At 37.5% G+C, this 23,425-nt stretch overlaps 1 protein-coding gene across 1 annotated transcript in view; it reads left to right on the top strand.

Moving 5' to 3' along the window:
- The window catches only part of LOC113507136, a 44,727-nt gene that overhangs the window by 3,106 nt on the left and 18,196 nt on the right, over window positions 1-23,425 (top strand). Inside the window, exons 7-62 of the mRNA XM_026889992.1 lie at window positions 263-449; window positions 997-1,121; window positions 1,496-1,576; window positions 1,797-1,862; window positions 2,098-2,163; window positions 2,301-2,369; window positions 2,935-3,003; window positions 3,081-3,149; window positions 3,407-3,475; window positions 3,938-4,006; window positions 4,087-4,155; window positions 4,280-4,348; window positions 4,669-4,731; window positions 4,920-4,988; window positions 5,196-5,255; window positions 5,428-5,496; window positions 5,708-5,776; window positions 5,845-5,913; window positions 5,997-6,065; window positions 6,548-6,616; window positions 6,938-6,970; window positions 7,371-7,445; window positions 7,823-7,897; window positions 9,083-9,160; window positions 9,552-9,611; window positions 9,961-10,020; window positions 10,433-10,498; window positions 10,887-10,940; window positions 11,081-11,137; window positions 11,351-11,485; window positions 11,700-11,840; window positions 12,207-12,287; window positions 12,418-12,471; window positions 12,552-12,903; window positions 13,136-13,271; window positions 13,661-14,280; window positions 14,423-14,581; window positions 14,927-15,052; window positions 15,128-15,164; window positions 15,424-15,580; window positions 16,137-16,601; window positions 17,004-17,165; window positions 17,583-17,705; window positions 18,213-18,365; window positions 18,568-18,726; window positions 18,978-19,178; window positions 19,912-19,977; window positions 20,314-20,349; window positions 20,449-20,493; window positions 20,776-20,823; window positions 21,285-21,323; window positions 21,440-21,487; window positions 21,721-21,781; window positions 22,357-22,479; window positions 22,704-22,774; window positions 23,130-23,361. Of these exons, the coding sequence (XP_026745793.1) occupies window positions 263-449; window positions 997-1,121; window positions 1,496-1,576; window positions 1,797-1,862; window positions 2,098-2,163; window positions 2,301-2,369; window positions 2,935-3,003; window positions 3,081-3,149; window positions 3,407-3,475; window positions 3,938-4,006; window positions 4,087-4,155; window positions 4,280-4,348; window positions 4,669-4,731; window positions 4,920-4,988; window positions 5,196-5,255; window positions 5,428-5,496; window positions 5,708-5,776; window positions 5,845-5,913; window positions 5,997-6,065; window positions 6,548-6,616; window positions 6,938-6,970; window positions 7,371-7,445; window positions 7,823-7,897; window positions 9,083-9,160; window positions 9,552-9,611; window positions 9,961-10,020; window positions 10,433-10,498; window positions 10,887-10,940; window positions 11,081-11,137; window positions 11,351-11,485; window positions 11,700-11,840; window positions 12,207-12,287; window positions 12,418-12,471; window positions 12,552-12,903; window positions 13,136-13,271; window positions 13,661-14,280; window positions 14,423-14,581; window positions 14,927-15,052; window positions 15,128-15,164; window positions 15,424-15,580; window positions 16,137-16,601; window positions 17,004-17,165; window positions 17,583-17,705; window positions 18,213-18,365; window positions 18,568-18,726; window positions 18,978-19,178; window positions 19,912-19,977; window positions 20,314-20,349; window positions 20,449-20,493; window positions 20,776-20,823; window positions 21,285-21,323; window positions 21,440-21,487; window positions 21,721-21,781; window positions 22,357-22,479; window positions 22,704-22,774; window positions 23,130-23,361 (6,133 nt within the window). The remainder of the gene's footprint in view (window positions 1-262; window positions 450-996; window positions 1,122-1,495; window positions 1,577-1,796; window positions 1,863-2,097; window positions 2,164-2,300; window positions 2,370-2,934; window positions 3,004-3,080; window positions 3,150-3,406; window positions 3,476-3,937; window positions 4,007-4,086; window positions 4,156-4,279; window positions 4,349-4,668; window positions 4,732-4,919; window positions 4,989-5,195; window positions 5,256-5,427; window positions 5,497-5,707; window positions 5,777-5,844; window positions 5,914-5,996; window positions 6,066-6,547; window positions 6,617-6,937; window positions 6,971-7,370; window positions 7,446-7,822; window positions 7,898-9,082; window positions 9,161-9,551; window positions 9,612-9,960; window positions 10,021-10,432; window positions 10,499-10,886; window positions 10,941-11,080; window positions 11,138-11,350; window positions 11,486-11,699; window positions 11,841-12,206; window positions 12,288-12,417; window positions 12,472-12,551; window positions 12,904-13,135; window positions 13,272-13,660; window positions 14,281-14,422; window positions 14,582-14,926; window positions 15,053-15,127; window positions 15,165-15,423; window positions 15,581-16,136; window positions 16,602-17,003; window positions 17,166-17,582; window positions 17,706-18,212; window positions 18,366-18,567; window positions 18,727-18,977; window positions 19,179-19,911; window positions 19,978-20,313; window positions 20,350-20,448; window positions 20,494-20,775; window positions 20,824-21,284; window positions 21,324-21,439; window positions 21,488-21,720; window positions 21,782-22,356; window positions 22,480-22,703; window positions 22,775-23,129; window positions 23,362-23,425) is intronic.

Below are 23,425 nucleotides of genomic sequence, written 5' to 3'. Positions count from 1 at the left end.
CAAACATTGCGCGCATAGTATCACGATCAAGTTTGTAATTTTCAGAAAGTACAAGGGAATATCTAACTTTTTTAATTTTCCACTTTCAACTGGTCCCTTATCACACTATTCATATAGACCTACCATTCGGGCATGGTAGTGATAGCTACTCCTACTCTGCTATTAGCTAGTGTGGTCCCTGAGTGAGTGATACTGAGTTCTACGCTCCGATTGCATAAAGTTGGTTATTGGTTGATATCTCCCCCTCGCGGCGTGGGTGCAGGAGTTGAGCAACACGCACTCGGAGTACTCGTCGCGCATCAGCCGGCTGGAGGGCGAGGTGAGCGCGGTGCGGCGCGAGAACGTGCGCGTGCGCGGCGAGCGCGGCGCGGGGCAGGACCAGCTGCGGGGCGCCGCGCAGCGCGCCGCGCAGCTGCTAGATACCTGCCGCCAGGCGGAGGCCAAGTGTGGTAACTACGTTATCTGTACACCATCTTCTTTTTTGTAAAGAGCAGAAGAACAAAAAAAAAATCGTAATCCTCTTCTTTCTTTCCTTTCAAAGCAAAACTTCTAATTCTATTGCTTTCTTTCTTCGATTTCAATATTTTTTTCCAAAGATTCCAAAAAATATTTATAAAGTTATGATTGTAGTATATCTGGATTCCACTATACAAAGTTAATTTGACGGTTTGTTGACTATACCTAAGTGCTTATGGCGTCTTCTGCGCCGAGCTTTGGCGAGCGTAATCTCCCCTTTGTGAATCGATAATAAGATCAATCTATGCGAAAATCAAATATTTTTTTTGTAGAGCCGTGTGCGTGTTCGGAACCTTAAACGTACCTACAAACACATAACACACCTATGTGGGTATTTGAAAATGATTAATGATTTGAAATTTATTTATTATTTTATACTATTGTCCCTCGTTCATAGGCTAGAGTAATGCTGAACTAGGTAAGTAAATTGTTAAAGGCGGCTCAAGGGCACAAAGGGACTTTTACCATTTCATATTCCAGTTCAACTAACGGCACAGTTATCAATTGAAAAGAGGAAGGTGGCGGAGCTAGAGACCCGACTGAAGGCGGCGAACATGAGCAACCGCGTCAACAAGGCTATCAAAGATCACTTTGCTCATAAAAATGTAAGTTGAACTTTTTGCTCTTATAGCTACTAGATAAGGTTCAATTTCCAAAAGCTTGGGTTCGTATTTCCGTCTCATCGGATTCAGCTCAATATCGTATGGAGCCACTACCTAAAGTTGATATCATTGTGTGATGGTCCAATAGCCCATACTTGATTCCTTTATATACCCTCAAAATACGTGAAAAATCGCATAACAATAACATATTCAGTAAATAATCTACTGATTTATTACAGTGGTTGGGAATCTATATTTTTATTTTATATCAAATGATACCAAGAATCATTGTCGGAAGTCATACATATGAAGTATAATAGATCAGACGTACCTTCTTCGAGCACGTATTACATTAATACTCCTACTTCCCTCTTTAGGATTTAAAACCGTGTGCTTTTACAAAGCATGCATGCCCGTGTCCCGGGAGCGATTGGACTCAGCCTTCTGTTACCGCTAAAGTATGCCCAATCAATTATTTAGTCACTTTTGGTTTAGGTACATTTTTAGCTAAAGTAGGTATATATTTCATTAGAATGGGTATAGATGATGTATATAGATATTCTCATCGTATCATTCCCCTCATCCTCTCATCTTTCTAGTTTAGTGCAGTACCTACCTAACAGTAACTCACAGAAAATTCTTTTTTCTTTTGCTTAAGCTTTTATTTATTATTTTCAGAGTGGACAAAAGAAGACATGCGATTGTGACCTAGATTTTGAATCAATCATCGTAACGCCCGCAAAGGTACGCCATCGTTAATTTTGATTTAACAAACACCGAATTCCAATTAAACGAAACTATTTTGTAATCCGCATTTTATCATCCCTAAGTCAAGGGATCTGTTTCGTTTACTCTTTCTAGTAGTACCTCGCTAATTCTTAACTTTTAATTCCACTTTAACTATCGCGGATCATGGTTAGGTCGCATCATCCCTCAAGAAATAAGAATTATATTAATAATTATTATTTGTGTTACACAGATAAGCGCTCAAAAATCGCCGAGAACTGACAGGGGACTGCCAGCGAATAAAGCTCTAGAGGTTGAAGTAAGTTAAGTGTTTAAGATATTTAATCATATAGGCCTTCGACTCCTCAACGTATAATGCAGGTCCCAGTTTCTAGATGTATAATATACAAAATATTATTCTTCGCTAAGTAAATGTGCGCAATTTCTGCGTCATAGACGAAAGCACAAGTATCCCAGACGGCTGCAGAAATGGAAGAAACGCCGAAAGCAGATCCAGGGCCTGAGGTAAACCCATCGTACCCTTACCCACGGTAGTAGTCGACAGTAACCTGTGATTACCATTTTTTTTATGTCATTTAGATGGAGACATTTTCTACGATTCATGGTAGGTATTTTTTTTTAATTCATTTTTATATAATTTTACATTGACGTTGTTGTTGATGTTGTTTGTTGACGAAAGTGATTGCTGTATAGTGAGTTTTCTTAGAATAAAATGTAAATCATTTTTAGTTATCATCCATGGAATACATAGTTAAATATTGTACACGTAGGTAACATTTAAAAGGCTACTTACTGGTAATACAAGTTGCTATTGATACGAACGGAAAATGACCCATCTGCAGTTATGACAAATCGGTCACTTTCCGTTTTTCAAGGTATTTAGTCAACAGAATTGTCAGCTGTGTCCACTTCCTATGCGATCACATCTCAACCAACAAAAGTGTTAAACATTAAAACAATTACGCCCATCCGCCCGATTTGCTTGGCTTGGAAAATGAACACTTTGAAACCTATAGCTCAGTACTAAACCTACATAAATACATAATAATAAATACGTGTGTACGTACAGATATATACCCAAGAAACTCGAAGGCTCACTGACACAGGATTGTCGCCGATATCTACGCTAGAGCCCCAGGTATATTCTATTGCAGTATTGGATGTATACAAAGTCATCCTTTTCTTAACTACTAAAATATCGTTATTGTAATGCAGGTCTGTTGCCAAGAGCTACGGAGATTAATTGACGCTAGATTGCCACAGACAATGCCTCAAAATTCTGAGGTAACATGCACAACATTACGTTTACTGTAGTGTATATTTCAAAATAAAGCATTTATACGCTAAGGTGTTTCTACAGCTGTATATCCACGAAAGCAAATTGACGTGAATGTCGTTTGAAACAATTTACGCCCCATCTAGCATATGTCGACATCAAACTGGTGTTGTTGTACCACGCTCGAACATTTGCGTGTCAATTGTTGCCTATTGGATATGATATTGTATCCTATATTAATATAAAATATAATATTAACGTATAGATGTACTCCCAAGAATCTCGTAAGCCCGCTGACGCCGTATTGCCATCGAGACCGGTTCAAGAACCTGAGGTATTTCATTTATCAAATCTAGCATCTTAAAAAAAATTGACGTTAAGAACGCGTAATAGTATGCGGGCTACAAACCCTTAATGTATTACGATCAATGTCTTCATTATGTAATTTTCTAAAAAATGATCGCAAAAAAGTAAAGGAATAGCAGTACACTGTATTTTGAAACATGATACTAAGGCCAGCTCATGAGCCCAAGATTTTAATTATCCAAGTAGAGTCCTAATTCCAAATGGCAATGATACAGTCGAAGTTAGTAACTAACTATCTAATATTGCCTTGTTGTCTGCCTCCTCACACCTATAACCATAATATTTTAAACTGGCCATAGTTAATTTTGTGAAGATTTTCCAAACGGTTTTTCAAAAAAATCTATTGCCCTAATGTAATCGCATTTCCTTGTTCACTAATCAGACCCTTTACTGTTTCGATAAAGTTTACTAACAATAACTACTTTAGCAGATATATGCCCAAGTTCCCCGGGGGCAAACTGACACAACACTGTCACAAACAGCTGATCAAGAGCCCCAGGTACAGAAAATTGCTATAATAGACATTGTATATCCCAAACGTTTTTGTGACCAATAAAAAATGTCAATGTTTTAATGCAGGCGTGTTGCCAAGAGTTACGGAGACTAATTGACACAGTATTGCCACAGAAAATACCTCAAGAGGCTGAGGTAACATGCGTTCGTTAATATAGTACCTACTTAAGAAGAACTAGTAGAATTTTAAATGTCTAGTTACAACATAAAATACGCCAAAATCTATCGGCTTTTAACCTTCACAAATATGTACGTACAGATGTACTCTCAACGACCTCGGAGGTCCACTGATACCGGGTTGCCTGTTAGACCCGCTCAGGAAGCTCAGGTAGTTTATTTAAATTAAAGGCATGTTTTTTTCTATGTTAGTAACAGACTGCCTTATATCATATAACGGTCTGTCCACTAATCCCTGAAACGCTTATACTAATCACGTCATATTTTAATTTTCTCAAGACATTTCCGACGGACTAGCACTCTAGTAAATTAGGAACAAGAATTGGATACAGCGGTCATCGGCATGTTCAATTATTCGAATCTATTTCAGCTGACAAAAATAAGTTGTGATCTTTAAATTGTTGGAAACAAATGTACATGCTGTATTTACTTGCCCTGATAAAGTTTACCAATTTATTGGTACTTTAACAGATGTATGACCAAGTTCCTCGGGGGCAAATTAATGCATGGCCACCAAGTGCTAATCAAGAACAGGTACATTAAATTACATTTATGTACTTGGTAGAGACTTATTTTGTGATTGATAAAACCTACAAGGACTAAGATAAACGTTTCTTTTTTGTCCGAAGTTCTAAAATAATATTCAACAATAAGTTTCATTAAAATACCAAATAGTCTGATTTATTTAACCTGCAAAAATAAATAGTAATATTTACGTTCAGATGTACTCGCAAGTACCCCGAAGGCTCACTGACACAGGATTGCCGCCGGGACTAGGTCAAGAGGCGCAGGTATTTTATTAAATTAATTATTAAATAGATGATATAACAGCTCGATCTAAAAAAAAGCTGCGTATTTTTTATTTTGGTATAGGGTCTCATCCCTGTAAGCACCATTATGCTCCAAATTAATTTTATTTCCATTAACTAAACGCACTTTATCTTCTCTCGTTTTTTACTGTTCTCGAAAAAGTATTATAGTAGTAGTTACTTCAACAGGCGTTCTCTCAAGACCCTCGGACGACTAGATTGTCCCAGCAATTAGCCCAAGAGCCAGAGGTAACACATGTTTAATAATAGTAGGTAGTACAGCAATAATAGCATCATTAGCTTCATTTTATTTTTCTATTTCGTTCCAAGATTAAAAAAAATCATATTGTCTAGTTAAAAGTAGCTAGAACATAGAAGACACTTAAACCGATCTCCACTAAACCTTCGTAATAAAATACAGATATATCCTCAAGAACTTCGAAGGCTTACTGACACAGGATTGCCGCCGATACCGGCACAGGCGCCTGAGGTATTTAATAATTTTTATTAAAAAAAAATATATTACAGACAGTACTAAATTACTAATAACAAATCTTTATATTGTTACGCTGGCGATAGTTTAGTTTTATTAGATAAAAAAAACACGATTTGAATTTTGAAATTCAATTTCCTTAATCAGAACACACTTCTAACTTCTGTTTTTGATTAAGTACATATAATAAAAATCAGTACTTCAACAGATGTATTCCCAAGTTCCTCAAGGGCAAACTGGTGCTACATTGCAACCAAGAGCTGATCAAGGGTCCCAGGTACATAAAATTGCAATATTGGTTTAGTAAAAAAGTAACTAATTAAATATAAAAAGTATTTAATACAGATATGTTGCCAGGAACTACAGGGAGAAGTTGACACTAGATTGCCACCAACAGTTGATCAAGAAATCCAGGTATATAAAATAGAAATATCGAACTTAATAAAAATCTACATTTTCATTTGTGGCCAGTATAAAATAACATGATTTTAATGCAGGCGTGTTGCCAACAACTACGGAGACTAATTGACACTAGATTGCCACTAAAAATGCCTCAAGAGACTGAGGTAACATGCGTTTATGATAGTATTACATTTTTTTTGTCTCTTAATTGAACAATAATCATATGCCATAATTTCATGTATAAACTATATTGTTTATATATTGCCATTTATAATTTCTGAATACAATGTGGATCTGGCTTGTACGGGCCTCAAATCTTTAAGTTCTCTAAAATATATATGCCTCACCATGCTTTTTCACTATTGTAATGTCATTTAGGTAGCTTAATAATAATGTTTGCCCCTCAAATATCAATTGATCAAATAAAAGTGAATGGAACTAACTCGCGACGTCACTTCTGTGTATAATTACAATTCCCCTCTTCTATTCTTTAGAGCAGTTCCAATTTAGTAAATCTATATTGATTGGATGAAGGCAAAAATACGTGTCAAAGATTTTTTTACGATGTATCTGGCGTCCTAAAAGATTTTTACTTTTTATACCCAGTCTTCATCTCTATTGACATGAATGCCTAATGTTTAAACAGATGTACTCTGAAATGGCTCAAAAGCTAGCTGACTCAGGATTGCCTTCGCAACCAGCTCAAGAGTCTGAGGTATTAAAAGTTTCAGTTTGAAACGTACTGCATATTATTATATGTTTGTATATAGCATTGTAATGTAATGTGACATTCGACATTCTTCCAATGTCGTATTATGGTCTTCGTCTATATGTATACCTGTAACTTTCATCAGATATTAACTATTTTCAAAAATAATCCCAATTTTCTTTTTGTATTTTCGAAACATCGGTTTTTTCCGCGCTAATCTAATGGGTAAGCCTAAACATGCTCTTTCGTTGATCAAGTTAGGCTGTTCAAGCTATTGAAATCTTACGATAGACCCAAAAAGCTGAACTGACTACTGGTTTGTTCCAGAAGTCACCTCAAGAGGTGGAGGAAGAGGAAGAGGTGATTGGTTTTTAATTAGTAGACTTTCGTTCCTTAATTTACAAGTAAACAGTACGTAGCGTAAACCCACCGTTACACGCTGCTCCTAGATGCATTTGACTTAAATGTGTAAGTTTCTATTCCACATTTTTTGGTATGGTGGGGTAATCCTCATGGACACCCGCTCACTCGGGGAAAAACGGGTAGTGTCAGACTCCTACTGACTAAACCTAACCGCCGGGTGACAAGTGGTGCTGCATAGTATTGCGACACGTCCCAAGTTTCTGGAGCCCCTAGTTTTTGTTGATTTTTTTTATAATAGAATTTCGAAAATAATAATTTGCACGAAATTAAATTCATTAAATTTAGGTATACTGTACATTGATCAGTATAATCGCGTAGGTATTATTTGTTCAAACAGAACACAATATACTCGCAGACCAGTCAGCGTCTTTTTGATTACGGCCTGTCTGAGAAGACAGTGCAGGACGCCAAGGTAAACTTATGGAGTCATTCCGACACATTATACACATTGTTAACGTATGACACATACCAATGACTTTTAAATTCATTAGAAGTAAAATTTTCGCATTTTGTTCTATGTACTGTCATGAATTTCATTCTCAGTTAATCTATCTACTAAAAAGTCCATAATTTGTTGCTCAATTTTGCAAAGCTCTAATCTAATTTGAATTGCTGATATTTTATTCTGTATTTAAATATCACATAATTCAGTTGATCTTATTTGTAAATGCTCATTTTAGTAATTTTAGTGAGATCATCTTGATGTGAATTATTAATGAGATAAAACTTCCATATGTTACTTTAAAAAAACTATGTAAAAGTATGATTATAAATAGTTCACAAATTCAGGTATTTGTCCCGGAAGTCTTTGAAAAGTCCGCTCCGAGTGAGGTTACGTCGCCGAAGCAAGGACAAGAGGCCGAGGTAAATCTGTAAAAAATATGGATTACAGCGACCCATTTATTGACAATCATCGAGTACGTCATAAATTCATTGAATTTAAATGAAAACGCTTCTGAAGCCTACAGAAATTAGACATAGGTACACATTATGTAGGACGCATAGTGACAATAATATGTTTAACGACCTCATTATAAACGCATGTTAACGTAGTGTTTATGAAAACAGGAGAGAATCTCGGAGGTCAGCCAGCACACCGCTGATTCTGCACTATCTTCGAGGACAGATTTATTTATTCATTATTTAATTATCACACTAATCTACCATTACAGGTCACTTAACCTAATGCGGTAGCTAGGACTAAACAAAGTATTATTGTGAACTAAGGTTTCAAAGATTTAATTATTATGCACATAGTTGCAGGTCTAAATTCCAGCAACTGTTTTAATATGTAATTTTCTGATATGCATAGGCAATAAGCTAGCCTGATACACATGCCCATCATTGTTCCTCCTGGAATTGCTTGTTGCTTCATCCACTTTTCTCCTAGATATGAACTCCTTACTATTTACGATTCCCATGTTTCAAATTTCTGTCATTCCGAATACTGCTACACAATCAAAAAATCCTGCACAGAAGGTATTTCATGAACATTTTCATATTTGTGATAATCAATTTTAAGTTTCATCTTTAATGCCATAAGAATAGAAATAATGAAGGGTTTTGAAAGTTTTCAGTATATTTTATTTCAGCTGAAACATTAATTTGATAGTCATTTCATGTAGATCCAAAGGCTGAGGTGAAACTATTCTTGTAGACTTGAAATCCATTACAAATACCTACCTGAGCTTACTAGGCACAAACCTGGAGAAACCTACGTATTATTTCGTATAGATAATCGTTCTTTGTGAATTCATCTTAAATAATTTATCTTTTTCGATAAAGCCTGGATTTCCTAGTCGTTGACCGCATCAAAATCATAGTTTGACTTTGCCGCTGTTCCACCATTAGTTTTATGTTTTGTCGAGTATACATCATAGCCATTTCATTGTGTAGTTACCTACTAGGTAAGCTATTGAAAACTGCCACTAAAAAATCTTCATCTAATCTTATGTATCTTGCTTGTTTACTATTTTAAACTCCAATATTACTGTTGATAACTCTGACTATAACATTGTGAAATAGTTTTAGCATCTTTTATACGTACAGGTACAATTTTCCCCTCAAGCCTCTGAGAAATCCGCTTTGGACAATGACATGCCGCTGACGCTAGCTCAAGATGAGAAGGTATATCTTGCTTTAAATGAGTTAAAACTTCTATCTTATTGTAAATAATTCGTTAGATAGAGCTTCATCACTATAATTTCTCAACATTTAAGATTCCACATTAAGAATTATAACAGGAGAAAATTATTCTTTCCAATTTGATCTGGCGATTTGAGAAGGTTGGTGCCTGACTTTGCACCAACCTTCTATATGTAATAGGATTTAGGTTCGACTACGTATAAACTCTGAATATATTACTAGCCCGTATAATTACACTAGGAATCTAGAGCAGGGAACAAGGGGAGAGGTAGGCCTCTCCCCTTGTTCATGTGGAAAACATAGAATCAACATCAACAGATCGTTTAACTCCAGACTAATTAGCTGAAAACTAAATTTAATCTACATTTAACAGACTCTGTCAGCAAATGGCGATGGTGTAAAGGACGGGGCCGGGCCAGCCCAAGAGCCTAAGGTAAACTTATGACTAGGAGAAGACCAGTAGATTAGACGTCATGTATCACATCAGTACCTCTAGTACCGGTAACATATTCTGTTTGGGTTGCTACTTTCCTCTTCAGCAAAGGAAACGAAGACATCTCGGATGGCCTGAGTCAAGTGATTTTTAATTTCAGAACTTTTTGATTGAAAATCTTTCTGAGATTAACAATATTTCAAAATAGTTGCAGGTACTATTTAACGCATTTTAAACAATCGCTTCTCATAGCAAGTTTCATTGTTATATTTCATTCCCTTACGTTTAGAATATTGAAGCTTTCAATTTCGGTTACGGATCTGTAACTGAAATATTTGTACTTCTTCAGGGATCCACCTGCATGTGCTTGTGCCCACCGCGAGAAGATGTTACAGAAACTGATAAAAATGTATGAATTTTTTACACTACTCATAATTGCTCAAAAATTTATTGATAGTTGCCGGCTCTTCTCCATAAGGATAACATTTAAGAACGGCCTAAAGTTATCAGACTTGTAACAGATGATGATTCTAAAGTGACTTTCCTAGGGCTGCACTAAATGTACTACTGCCATCGTACATGGGCCATTGAACTTTGACAAGGATTTGTATCAATTCAGATCACGAGGCAGCGCACTTTACTGCATATAGCACACTCTTGCTCTGTCTTATATCTTAATATATGCAGTGTAAGCGATAAGAGTCCTCTCTGTAAATTAAAATATACAACTATAAAAACTTTTTTATTTTTTTTTAATTTAAAAATAAGAAAAACGCTTTCTTAATTGTTTTCAAGTCCGTTCACAAAATTAATCTGTACAGGGTCCGGATTGTGTTTGTGCGTGTCAACCACAACAAGATCTCAAGCAAGACTCCACTTCCTATAAAGTATGATATCATTCACTTCCACTCCTAATACTCTGTTGCCTTTATATCACGAGTAGTACTTATGTCATTATATACCATCAAATTCCCACTTTAAGTTAGTTAGTATACGAGATTATACAAATTTGAATACGAGATACTGGTTTATATAGGATCACTTCAATTGTCTCGCGTATCATTCGTCATTCTTAGTCGATCCGTTCGTCTCCGCCTAATAGCGTTCTGTACTCAATACTTTCATTGCATTGCATATGTTCTACTCAGTATACCTACCTATCTATAGCCTCTTTTCCATGTATCATTTTTGTTTTCTCCCGCAACCATTATGACCTTACTTCAGAAGTAATTAGTAGTAATAATAGAATTGTTCAAAATATTTGCTTGTCTTCAGGGCTCCGGCTGCATGTGTGCGTGCCCTTCGCAGTACGATACGGCATCCAGTACAGTATGAATATTTCTAACAAACCTATATATTTTATGGCCTCTCTAGTTAACCAGGGTACCAAAATTTGTCGAAGGGCCACAAAGATTCAGTAGCTAGTAGTTTTTCAGCGTATGTATCCTAATATTTTTATTTTTCGTTAGGCCTCTAACTTCGTATGTGGGTGTCCGCCACGAGATGACTTGCCCGATGCTGTTCAAGTATGAATGCTTTATGTTATAACAATAACCCTTAGTCTTCGTATTTAACCCTTTAAGTGAAAAATAGTTTCAAAATCTTTTTTATCCTTAGTGTCGTAGCTCCAATTTTTTGTCGAAAAGTTTACTGTCATACATGTACATAATTCCGTAAAGATACGTATCAGATTTCGTCAATTGAGGTACTTATAAAATGTTAATAATTCTTACTTGAAGGAGACAAATGTCCAGATCGATATCTTGAGACAGTCCGAAAGAGCAGCTTTTGAAGAAAAAACGAAGAAAACTTTAGATGACTCCGGGTACGTGGATGCCAATAGGAGCCCGGACGTACCGACTGAAAGGATCAGGGTAATTGCGAGTTCAATATATAAAAAGAGGTTTTAATACTATCACAATGTGGTATTTAACTTCGTATAAATAGTCAATCGCTGCAAAAATAGCAGGAAGTTCCTACTCTACCTATGAATTATTTCGCATCATTTCAAATCCATCTAATTAGACCCAAAATAATGTTGAATAGGCTTAAACAGATATTTCTTATTGTTTGTGGTTGCTTGATTAGACAAGCCGTCAGGAGTACCGGAAAGTTTCAATCACTGAAACTCCAACCAAAGCGGATTACGATGACGACCAAATGGATATTTCGCTCAACGACGCAGAAGATACCAACACCAATATCAGCCGGGATAAAGAGGAGGCAATGGTTAGGACCTGCAATCTCATCAATGTAGTCTTCTAGGCTCTTTATTTTAGTATCACTTCATTCAATGTTACTGTTCGTAATGTGGGTAGAGGTTTAATATTACTTTATGTTAAATTTGACCTGCCCAGTAGATTCCTTCATGAATTTTAGCATAATTGGCGAGGTCTAAGTCCTCTAAAGTGTGGTGTTGACAGTTCAGGCGCTCCGTTAAGACAAGTATAGTAATAATAGATATGTGTAGATAAAGGATCAAAAATATCGTGGACACAGCTCATGACATCTGTAATTACTAATTTGTACCAGCAGATAACCAAGACTGTTCTTATAAAAGTGTATCATAACTACTTACTACCTTAACTTTTCCAGTATTTACAAAAAATGAATGAACAACTGATGAAGACCATTCTCGATCTCCAAAGCCAAGTGGACCGCATGAGAATTGCCGGGGTAAGTCATTGTACTGTAAATCTTTTAGTCCACTTCTAACAGATAATTTTCTTTGAAATTCATAAACATACAAATATTTTTTTACGATAATCTTAAGAAGTGCGATTAAAGCGAGATTTAATGTTTTAAGGCAAAGCTAGCTGCTGGGACTTGTAGTGCGAAAAAATGTGGAAGTAAAGCTGCCGTACGTATTTTCTGTATATTTTTTATTGAACCCTGAAAAGATAAATGAATATTTCAAATGATTGATTATTGTCGTTCAAGGAGGGCAAGTCTGAAGACGATGCCGAGAACTGTGCCACAAATTGTGGCGACGACAGTCCAGGCTGTACGATGCCTATAGTGGAATCCTCCAAAAGACAGATGGAACCTCAAAATGAAAATCAATTCACACCGTCCATCAATCGAAGTGTTGAAGACTATGCGCCTAATAAGAAAGTCAGGCAGAGCGAAACGCCAAGTACAAGTGAACTGGAATATGGCTTACAGCAAGAGATGCAAGCCGCTGAGCAGGCAGCAAAACCGCAATCAACTAACGAGTCCTTTGAAAAGAACCGTCTCTTCGAGTCTCTGAACTACGCGGCTAAAGTCAATGTTAAACCGGAGTTCTATACCGGTAAGACAAAAATGTTTATTATAGAACGAATAATGTTATTCCTCTGTCTTCTTCTTCCATAAAGTTTTATCTGACGACTTCTCACAAGAAACACTTTGCAGCCACATCGTCATTTACACAATCCATCCAATCTTTTGTCGTCACCACATTCACATTCATTCTCATTCGTCCGCATAACATGCCCGAATAATGCAAGTTAAAAATAATTAGTGCATGATTACTCTTGTAACAGTTGATGACAGACAGCAGCAGCTGGCCGGCAAGAAGAAAGTATCAACGCCGCAGTGTTTGAGATGTACCAGAGGCGCCGAATTCATTGCAGACACTGATTTATTAGCCGACAAGGATTCCTGTGAACCTTGCGAATTGTAAGTGTTAACTAAAAATGCTAACGTATCATGCGAGTATTTTGAATTAGAGAGGCTGTCAAGTTATATAGAGTAAAATTGAAATTTTAACACGATTTCGCACGTAAAATATTTTACGACCCACATAGCCAACACAGTCAATTAAGATCAAGTAAGCAGATACTTGAAATGCAAATATTACTTGTTCATATCGAGTCATTACTGTAATATTTTAAAAGTGCCTGGATCGATCGTGCTCTTTGCCATTAGACGTAAAACAGCTCCAGGTATCCGTAATGATTCCACAAGTATATTCTAGTTTCAGTGAAGTTAAATTTACCCTTTAAATATTGTTTGAAATAGGTTTATTAGTCTAGCCGGTTATGATAAATGTAAAGTCTCATTTTTAGTTGCTCGATCGAAAAAAAAGAGTGTCAATCGAAGCCACCCCGCGACAAGGGCGGTAAGTCTGACGGAGGAGTCGCGAAAGGTCCCGCAAAGAGTGATCGTCACAATAGCTTACAAATACCTGGACCCATACCCGTAGCTGAAGCCACCACTAAAGACTGGAAGAAAAATGTATTCAAACGGTTCTCACTGGATGGGAAAAAGAAAGATCCTCAAAAAAGTAAAGATGAAAAGCGCAAAAGGGAAAGAGATATTGAAAATACCACTCAACGACGAGGCTCTGGAAATATGAAAGATAACGCTGATATAAATAATTCTCTTACAAACAAAATGCCCTTAGAAATAGACGAAAACGCAAAAGCATTGAGGGAAGCACGAAGGGAATTGAAAGCACACAGCAAAGAATCTTTTGAACTGAACAGACTGAGCACTCTTAAAAAGAAAGATAGTCAAACGATGCCCTTGCCTATTCAGGAGTCCTTGAACAATTTCTATCCGCGTAGCGATCTAAATCTATTTCCCACTGTTGGAGCTGAGCCGAACCCACGCCCAACCAAATATGGAAATCAAACGTATCATGCGCTTACGTTCCAAGAAACTAACTTACAAGAACAGAATAGAGGTAAGTCTAAATTACATTGAAATAATTTCCTCTAAGTCATGCATTTAATCATAGTTAATACAACCCTTAAAGCCTTACTGCTTTATACATACTTAGTGTAGGTACAATTAAATCATGTTAATTAATATGTCGAAATGTTTAGCTACACAGGTAGGTCAAGAGAACAAACAGCGACGACGATCGTCTACGTCTGATCAAGAAACTTATACAGTAGACACCAGTAAGGAAACCAGGGCCACGTCTCCTGATAACACTGAATATGAAATATCATACATGACCGACCTGCCTTCAGAGAGAGAAGGTAATATAATACATTATTATTTCCTACAAAAGCCCAGCCTTGTGTCGGACGGTCGGTCGGACGGACAGACAGTTAGAGAGACAGCGGAGCCTCAGTAATAGGATTTAGTTTTCTACGCTTTGGGTATGCGAACCGTAAAACGGCTTTAAGGCTTAGTAATGCATTTATAAAACAAATACTTTTGCCGTTTTGAGGGCATTTCATAGGCATTCAAAACATAATACACAGACATCCCGTAATTGACGTGGTCTTCTAGCGATCGGCTGTCCTAGTTTTTGTTGCGCCCCTCTCCCATCACCTAGAGATAACTGGTAGTAAAAATAATGATATATTACTATTTCATAGGTAAGAGTCCCAAAAGCCAGCGTCTGTCTCCGGGAGAGGACAAGATGACCACTACGTACACCGACTCCTACACGAACCCAGCCACCAATTACTCGCTCAGCGAAGGTGAACTGCCTGCTACCACAAGTAAGTAAATGTATAATATTATTCGGATAATATTTATACATTTTCTGGTAAACTTATTTATTGTTTTCGTTACAGCTCGGAAATTGTCCCTAAACAGTCGCCGGGATCCCGCGTGAGTTACATGCATAGCATTAGTAATTTTCGTGTTTAAATATGAATCTTTTAACGTTAGAATAACTCACAATGGCATTCAATAGCATACGTGAAGCGACGTGTGGACTCCGTGTTTTATACGTACGCTTAATTTCAACTTACATGTTGTAAATTCACACTTAAGCAACATATTATAAAACTTAAATTTCAATGCCATATTAACCCACAATGGGTTAATATTTATATTTCATAACATAATGTAAAAGGATTAATTTCAGACCGTTAACAAATGAAGATGCTCCACCGACACAGAAAATGGAAGAAGCCCTCCAAGCAATAACGGAAGAGCTGGCTCGATGTAAGAACCTGATGCTCAGCCAGCGGCCGACTGACGCGACTAGCGAAGCGACCAGAACCGAGGCCACTAAACCCGAGGTGACCACGACCACTCTACCTAGTCATGTAGCCTACTTACGATATAAAACATTTACGCTGTGATGGAAAGCAGTCATTGTAGAATTATTATAATCAGTCGTATACCGGTCCTTGTTCATAAAACAATATATTTTTGTTCTATATTATACAACTAGTCTGGGAAAATATTGAGATATTAAAAAAAAATGTTTTTTTTTTTAGTCGAAACGAATTTAGTTATTATGTCATATAGTTTATTGTTTCACTGTTTTAGTTTATAAGTACACTGATTGTATTAAATAAAAAATAAAATATGTAGAAACATCTTTAATTTTTTAAACAGTGCCGCTTAATGTGGGCCTGCCATTAATTGAATAATGGTTGGTCCGTATAAGTCATCAATAGTCAATGATATAACCTTTTATACTTGGTGTTACCTCAAAAATTACCTGATGACAGTTTTGAGACAATATTGCTGGTATTACAGAAATTACGAAACTGTAAAGCATGTCACATTTCAAACGATTTGTGTTAGGCGCTAATTTGTGGTAACACTGAGCATGTCTTGCTACAACAGTCGCTACGACAACCGCGCCGCAGTTCGCCCGCCATGGAGCCGCGCCACAGCCGCCTGCTGCCGCTGCCGATCCCGCCGTCGCCGCCGTCCACCCCGCCGTCTTCACACCGACAGTCCTTGCTAAATCCACCGTTAATACTTTCGCAATCATCGCCGCGACGGTCACTGGTGGCCGATCTACAAATGCAGCATTTGCTTGAGGATGATGAGCCACCCAAGCGACTGTCGATAGAAGAAGCTTCGCAGCCTGTACCCTCACAAGAAATGCCAAAGTCGTCGCAACAAAAATCGATTTTACACACTGATAAGCATGCTATGGACCTAAATTTAGATATGCCGGACCCATCCCCACTAGACAGTACTATCGCGCTACGAAGAGGTATCGCGACCCAGAGCATTGGCGATACATACGCCCCCAAGTGCCTGTTCACTCTGCACATCGGCACTGTTGTACTGTCAGACGAGGTTAATAACTGTATTTCTTTTTCATGCTAGAGTTCTTTAGATTTAGCTCATTGAATTAGTTCTTGTGTAAGGGTCAGGGTAAAATATATCAATTGCCTTAATGTTGCGCACTCAATCAGTAAATGTCGAGATGTAGATGTTATGCCCCAAAATTTGAAAATGATCAGCAGAAAAGATACAGCTTAAGTTCTATTCATTTGAATACTCCAAATTCAGTGTACAATATAGAGAATTTTAAAACAGTAATGTTACACAGCATCTCCACTGGTCTAGTACATTAGGTTCCGAGTTCAATTAAGTATCTTAGCATCTTACAATTTTGGATAGTCCTTGGTCAATTTCATTTTCGTTTGACGTGTAAGAATTAGTTTGGATCCGTCCTAACCCTTACCTCCTATCCAGGCGGTCCTAAACTCCCGCGATAAGTCGCTCGTGCTGACCTGGAAGTTCTACGACCAGAACGTTGCGATGACGCGAGTGCGTCCCGGACGAGTCGTGCTATTCGATTTCTCCACAGAGTACGATGTCAAGCTAACTGACGAATTCTTGACCTACTTGAAACAAGTAAGTTACAGTAAGGTCCTCGGTATTGAAGTATACGAACAACAACTATCTACCACCTCCTCAGAGGAGGAAGTGGATAGAGTCAGACTCTGACTCTGACTAAACCTGAGCCACTGTGACACATCTACCGTATTTAGTCGGTGCGCGGCAGTACCTACATAGCTATTTATCACGCATCGAATGTACGATCCTATGGCTTCCTCCCGTGTTTCGGAGGTACAGTAGAATGTTTGAAAATTCATATTTCCACTATAAAACATTCACAGTGGATGCCTATACGTAAAGCGTATGTCAGTCCCATCGTATCCTAAACAAAATGATTCTATCCAACGAGGGCACCGCTTGGTTGGGTATTTTTACCTTAAGCTTATATACATAGTTGCCATTAAAATAATTTAAAACCATATAACAAATTAGGAGGAGATGCCGATACTGATCTGTGAGCTAGATAAACAAGACACGCCGTTCGCTAGCTGTGCTCTGCCGCTGCGAGATGCGTTGCTACACACCAACAGAAGAGCTGACATGTCGCTCGCACTGGTAGGTTTATGTTGTTCCTGTTCAGGTAAAAAAGAAACACTTATAAATAGTCCAGAAACTAAAAAAGGCTTCTGATTCTGCTGAAGTTTTTTTTTACAAGTAACCTCTACTTGTAAAAATAAATAACGGAAATTAATAAATAACCAAGTTCAGCGTGTTCGTGGAGGATTATTATAATCAAATTCTTAACTTTTCCGGGTCATTTAAAAATCCAACCAAAGATTGTCTTTAAAAGATCACTCTCAGCGATAAGACTGCTGACTCACTCATTATGGCACCTTGTGTTACCCTTTGTTATATCCTGTAATTGTGTTGTGAGGTGCAAAAAGGAATATTCTATTCAATCCTATTCAAAAAGAAACATTCCTCTTTCGTTTTTTATTCTACCTACCTACTCATACAAGTATAGGAGATACTGTAGATACCGAAGTACATTTTATGATAGACAAAAGAGCTTTCAGGTATACATGCTCAGTGTTTATACGAACGAACGTTTGTGACATCTAGGTCGCTGGACCTCAAATGTTAAGTGCCCGAGCAGAAAATGGCGCAGCTGCAGATGCCCTGGACGCGGGCGACGAAATGGGCGTCATCGACCTCTGGTGCTTACTGCGAGCTGATGGGCACGTACTGCCGCTCATCAATCGTAGTATCGCACGGGTAATTAATAATAATATTATAAAATGGTAAAATTTGAGATCTTATCAATAGGGTTCTAAATTGAGGAGACGTTAAAGAAAGAACTTTCTTCCCATATTATAAATGGGCCCTTTTCACTCATCCAGTATATCTCAATAAGCCAGAATATTTCAGTAAATTAAAAGGTAATTTTTACAACATATTAACAAGTCTTGCATTATAGTTAACGAAGCCAGCAAACAGGCAGCAGAGCTCCTCGCGGTTCATGCAGCAAGTGATGGACGACGAGCCGTCCAATGAATTGCGCGACCTTGACATAACTCGGTCTACCTACCCCGTGGCATACGAGGACCGGCCCGTGCCGAGCCAATACCGAGATGTGGTAAGAACTATTATTTCATAAAAAGCCAATCCTGACAATAATTATTTCAGTGAAATTGTCGCATGAAGACGCATCGCCAAGTTTCGCCAAGCCTTCATACTTTTCACCTACTCCTCTTTTTGTGGAAAACAAACGGCAAATAATTCCCAAGCAGTGCTGATACTTACTTAAAGAATCAAAACATCCAAATGATATACAATGAATACCTACTCCATAACCATTTATTATGCTTTGCGTGTTTGTGTGGTAAGGCGTACCTGCGGACTACTCGTCGCTGGGGTAGTAGCTTCTTGAAGCTGCCGCCCACGTACGATATCAACGCTGTCGGCCAGACGGCGCCGCCTCCGCCGTCCAAGCCCACAGCCGCCGAGACCGCGGAAGCTGTTGCCAAGGCCGCTGCAGAAGCTGAGGCTGCAGCCGCCGCCACCAGGCGCGCTGAGGAACTCTATGACGTAAGTCATAGCATCCACACTTGATTTTTGCTCAAGTCATTTAATATCTTAATTGAACAAATATTGCCTCTGCCCTATTCCAACAAACCGGTAATATAGCGAGAGGAATTATAAGCGCACTTGGATCACTGGTCTTGGCATTTCATTAATTTTAGTAGGCCTGAAACTAGCGCTGAAAAAACCTTAGATAATGGAATCAGTGACTATCAAGTGCGCATTTGGAGAAGAACTCTCGATTTCACAATAATAACAGTCATGCTTTACAGTTCCTAGTCAGTGCGACGATCCGGTTTTTCAACAACGATATTCAATTCATTCGAAAGCTATGTAAACATACAGTGTCAATATATATGTCAGTCCGCATTAATCGCATAGCCGAGACGATTTGGCAACATTACAGTACTACATGTTCAATCTTCGATCAGTTAGGCCCACACTTCTATAAATATACATCTAGTTAATCAGATAAACCTATTTTATGTTGGTTTCTATGCTGCTAGCGAAGGAATTAGGTCAATACGTTTTTTAATAATTATACGGAATGTCCCGGCTGTTAATTCATCGCCTATAAATAATACGTCGTGTTATTTAGCCGGGATGATTAAGCGACATCAAAAGTATGTAAATCTTCACTATGTAAAAGTGCTCTACAATGTGTTTCAACAAATTTTGTACTGTCTGGGTCAATTGAGGTTTCACTTGACCGTAATTGTAAGAGTATTTTGTCTTGCAGCCTAGCAATTACCCTCCAGTTCGGCAGCGCAACTCAGACCCGCCGATCAGCCCGTCAGATGAACCGGTATGCTGTATTTATATGTATTCCTCATACAAACCCTATAATAACAAAAAATGACTAATAATATTGTTAAACATTACAAATTTGGTAGCTGTCCACACATTAGATATCTACTAATCACCAGTATTAACTAGTCATCATCATCATCACCATAACGTTTCTGTACGGTCTTGAATTTGAATATTCCGCTTGGTTTATAATTCGGCCTTTTGTCAGATTACACCTAATTTAGCTTTTTCCAATGGTCATTTCCTTTCATTCATTGTCCATTATCAAGAGCGGAATATGGTCCCTGCTGGACGACTTAATCAATATAACATTCGATATTTTTACTTTCAGGAACGTGACGTTTCCCAGATTATACCCAACGAAGTCGTAAGAAATTAAAATATTTACGTAGTATTACATACCATATAGATATTTTTGTTTAGGCATAGGTATAGTACTTTTATTTTACATATCGATTAATTACAGGTGGCTAAAATAAAATCGCCAGGAGATATGAAACAAGCCTTAGTAGTAAGTAACATTTTCGCATATAAAACCATAGTGAACAAGTGAAGCAAAACAACAACAACAGAGTTTAGATGTAAACATAGAAATGAATACTTTAAAAGTTAGCACTACTTAGGGCCGATTTTTCATCCGCCAGATAACTTTTATTTGAAGAATATGTTTGACGTTTTGACAGCTTTTGTATTGAAAATATGTCAAAAGGCCATATTTATTCCTCAGATAAAAGTTATCTGACGATTGAAAAATCGGGCGTATGAGATAAACGAAGAAAATTATTTTTTGCAGCAAAATTCTCAGCGATCGGATAACCCGAGGATACCAAGGGCTGACGAAGTGAGTACAAACAAACATTTAATTATTTTTTATGTATTCCATAACATACAGCTTCTATCAATTGTCGTACCACAAAGATTCTTGAGCGAATATGATTACTTAAACGCTCTAAACGGTTTTTTAAGGAGGTTCATTAATGATTCGTGTTCGCGTATGGCATCATCGCGTTAACCCGAAACCCCAGTCAGACACAGCATCAGATTATGAATTATATTTTGAGTTACCTTCAATGGAATGGATACGATAAATGATAAATAAATTACACATGAAGCGACTTTGTATTATGTAGTCAGTAAATCTGATCCTCAAGCAACCGTTTGATCACCAGCCCTGCAGCCCTGCATCTTCCAAGGTCCACCACTTAGCCCGGTTGACTTCCTAATGTCCCATTCATTTGGTGCCGGATCTTGTGCAAGTCGTCTTTAAAAATATCGCTAACGCTATTGTTTGATTGTCCGCAGGAAATAGCATCACAAGCTCAATCCAGTATGGGCTCCTTAGTGAGTAGTTACTAACATTATTCAACAATCTGTGGTTTTAACTCCATTTTAGTTTTGTTTCGATTTGTAAGATTTCCAGAACTTTTGTTTTATTTAATGTTTTTTTTTTTGTACAGAGAAGTATAGTGGCCAGGTTACAAAAGAAAGGTCTTGCTAAAACTGTTGTGAGTGTATTTTTATTATCCTTTATTTCACATAGCGAAATTTTGCTTTGAATTGCTTCTTCTTTCTTTTATAATTTTTTACTTTCTTGATTTTGAGTTAAACTTACATACTTACTTTAGGTGTTAGTAAAACCATTTGTCGCTTCATAAGAATGTTGTTGTTGATAATATCCAGTTGTAAATTTTAAATTCTATAATACTGTTTATTTTATAGTACTGTTTAAATGTTGCAGAATCCAAATAGGATATCAGAGCGCCGCCAATCAATATTACAATCTATAAAGGCAAAAAGCGGTGAGTGAAGTATTTCACATGACCATGTCTAATACTCAGATTTTTCCTAGTGAAGAAAAATCACTCTGGCTTTAATGAATTTAAGTTTAGTGCTGCATTTCTTTATTTCACCGACACTTAAGTCAGATTTGGATCATGCATTCGTGTATCACTCAAAATGCTTGTTCTGTGCGGGGATAGAAGTCGCCAAACTTCTCGATTTGCCGTGGTGACCCCACCCGGCTATCCCTGCAGTACTGTCCCTGTCTTAAGAAGTACCAAGTAGCGCCAGCTAGAGGATTACAATTTTAGTTTTTCTTTTACAACATAAACCGTATTCCGTCTTATAGTTTATTGGTTTTTGGTCGCCGGGGGTTAATCACTGGCTTACTTCAACATTGGATAAATTTTGTGTTAAATATTAAAATTATATAATTTTGCGTAACTTCTACCCGAACTATAGTAGTGTTCAGTTCAAGGCTGGATTTTAATTCGAGTCCGATACCTACTGTCATTTAAAAGAGCAAACTTCTATCTCATGAGTCATATTCCACTGGTATCTGTGTAAAACCTTCTTTTCATTTGTTTTGCACTAGGTAAGAATACGCTAGATATGGTTTCAGGAAAACCTCCACCTGAGATGAAACCCTTAGACACTGTGGAGGAACAACCCGATAGCGAATTATTCAGGAAATACGACAACATTAGCAAGCTACTCGGTAAATATAAAAACTACAATTTAAACATATTATGTACTAAAAAAGGAAAAATAATGTATATGAATTCAGTCACATCGTTTTTACCTTATTTTGGAAGATATATATTTTGATTGTTGACTTCCCACATCCAATAGAGAATAGTTACTTTCTCTCAAGATCAAAGATTAGACTTTGTAACTAATATTTTTCATCTTTATCATCTAATCGTTTCCACTTTGACTTAGGATCAAATAGAACTGATTCGTCGAAGAAGTCTGTGACAATTCTGCCGAAGTATGTGGAGGATGAGACTCAGGTTATATATATTGCTCTTTAATTTGTAATTGTATATAATGTAGGTACTATTGGATAGCCGCTTAACGTATTCAATTTGACTCCGCGAAACCCAACCATCATTGATGTAAAGCTTCTGTGTATGAAAATAATGAATGTTGTCATAGAAAAAAATCCTGCTTTATAAAAACTGATCCCTAAGCTTCGGCCAAATTTCTGATAAAATACGTTTTCCTCAAAAATGATTTCTTTAGAATTGCACCACCATTTAGTAAGTCAAAGAACTGTAATGTTAGTCACTAAAGTTTCTGATTCCCACATTCATTTCCACCTTGTGAAAAAAATCTATAGCATTGTGGTTGATGATATCTGTTTAGAATGCACCAGAAGGCAACGAAGACGAGAACAATCCGGTTAAGCAGAGTCTGGACATCACAGTCTTGTGGCTGGCTCTGAACGAGGAGTGCGAGGCCATGGTGGACCCTCACGTGCAACGCGTGTACGTCGCCTATAGCTTCCTCGGCCGGAACGGAGCGGAACTCGAGACTCCTGTCAGTCTGCCCAAACCGAAGCATTACGTTGATAAGTGTTACTTCAATTTTAAGAAAAGTAAGGGTCCTTCACTGTTTTTGTTTTTATATCATACCTCTACAATACAAAAGATGATTGCACT

This window comes from Trichoplusia ni, unplaced genomic scaffold, assembly GCF_003590095.1.
Source record: "Trichoplusia ni isolate ovarian cell line Hi5 unplaced genomic scaffold, tn1 tig00000704, whole genome shotgun sequence".
Classification (NCBI taxonomy): Eukaryota; Metazoa; Arthropoda; class Insecta; order Lepidoptera; family Noctuidae; genus Trichoplusia; species Trichoplusia ni.
This window is presented reverse-complemented; position numbering and strand designations above follow the sequence as displayed.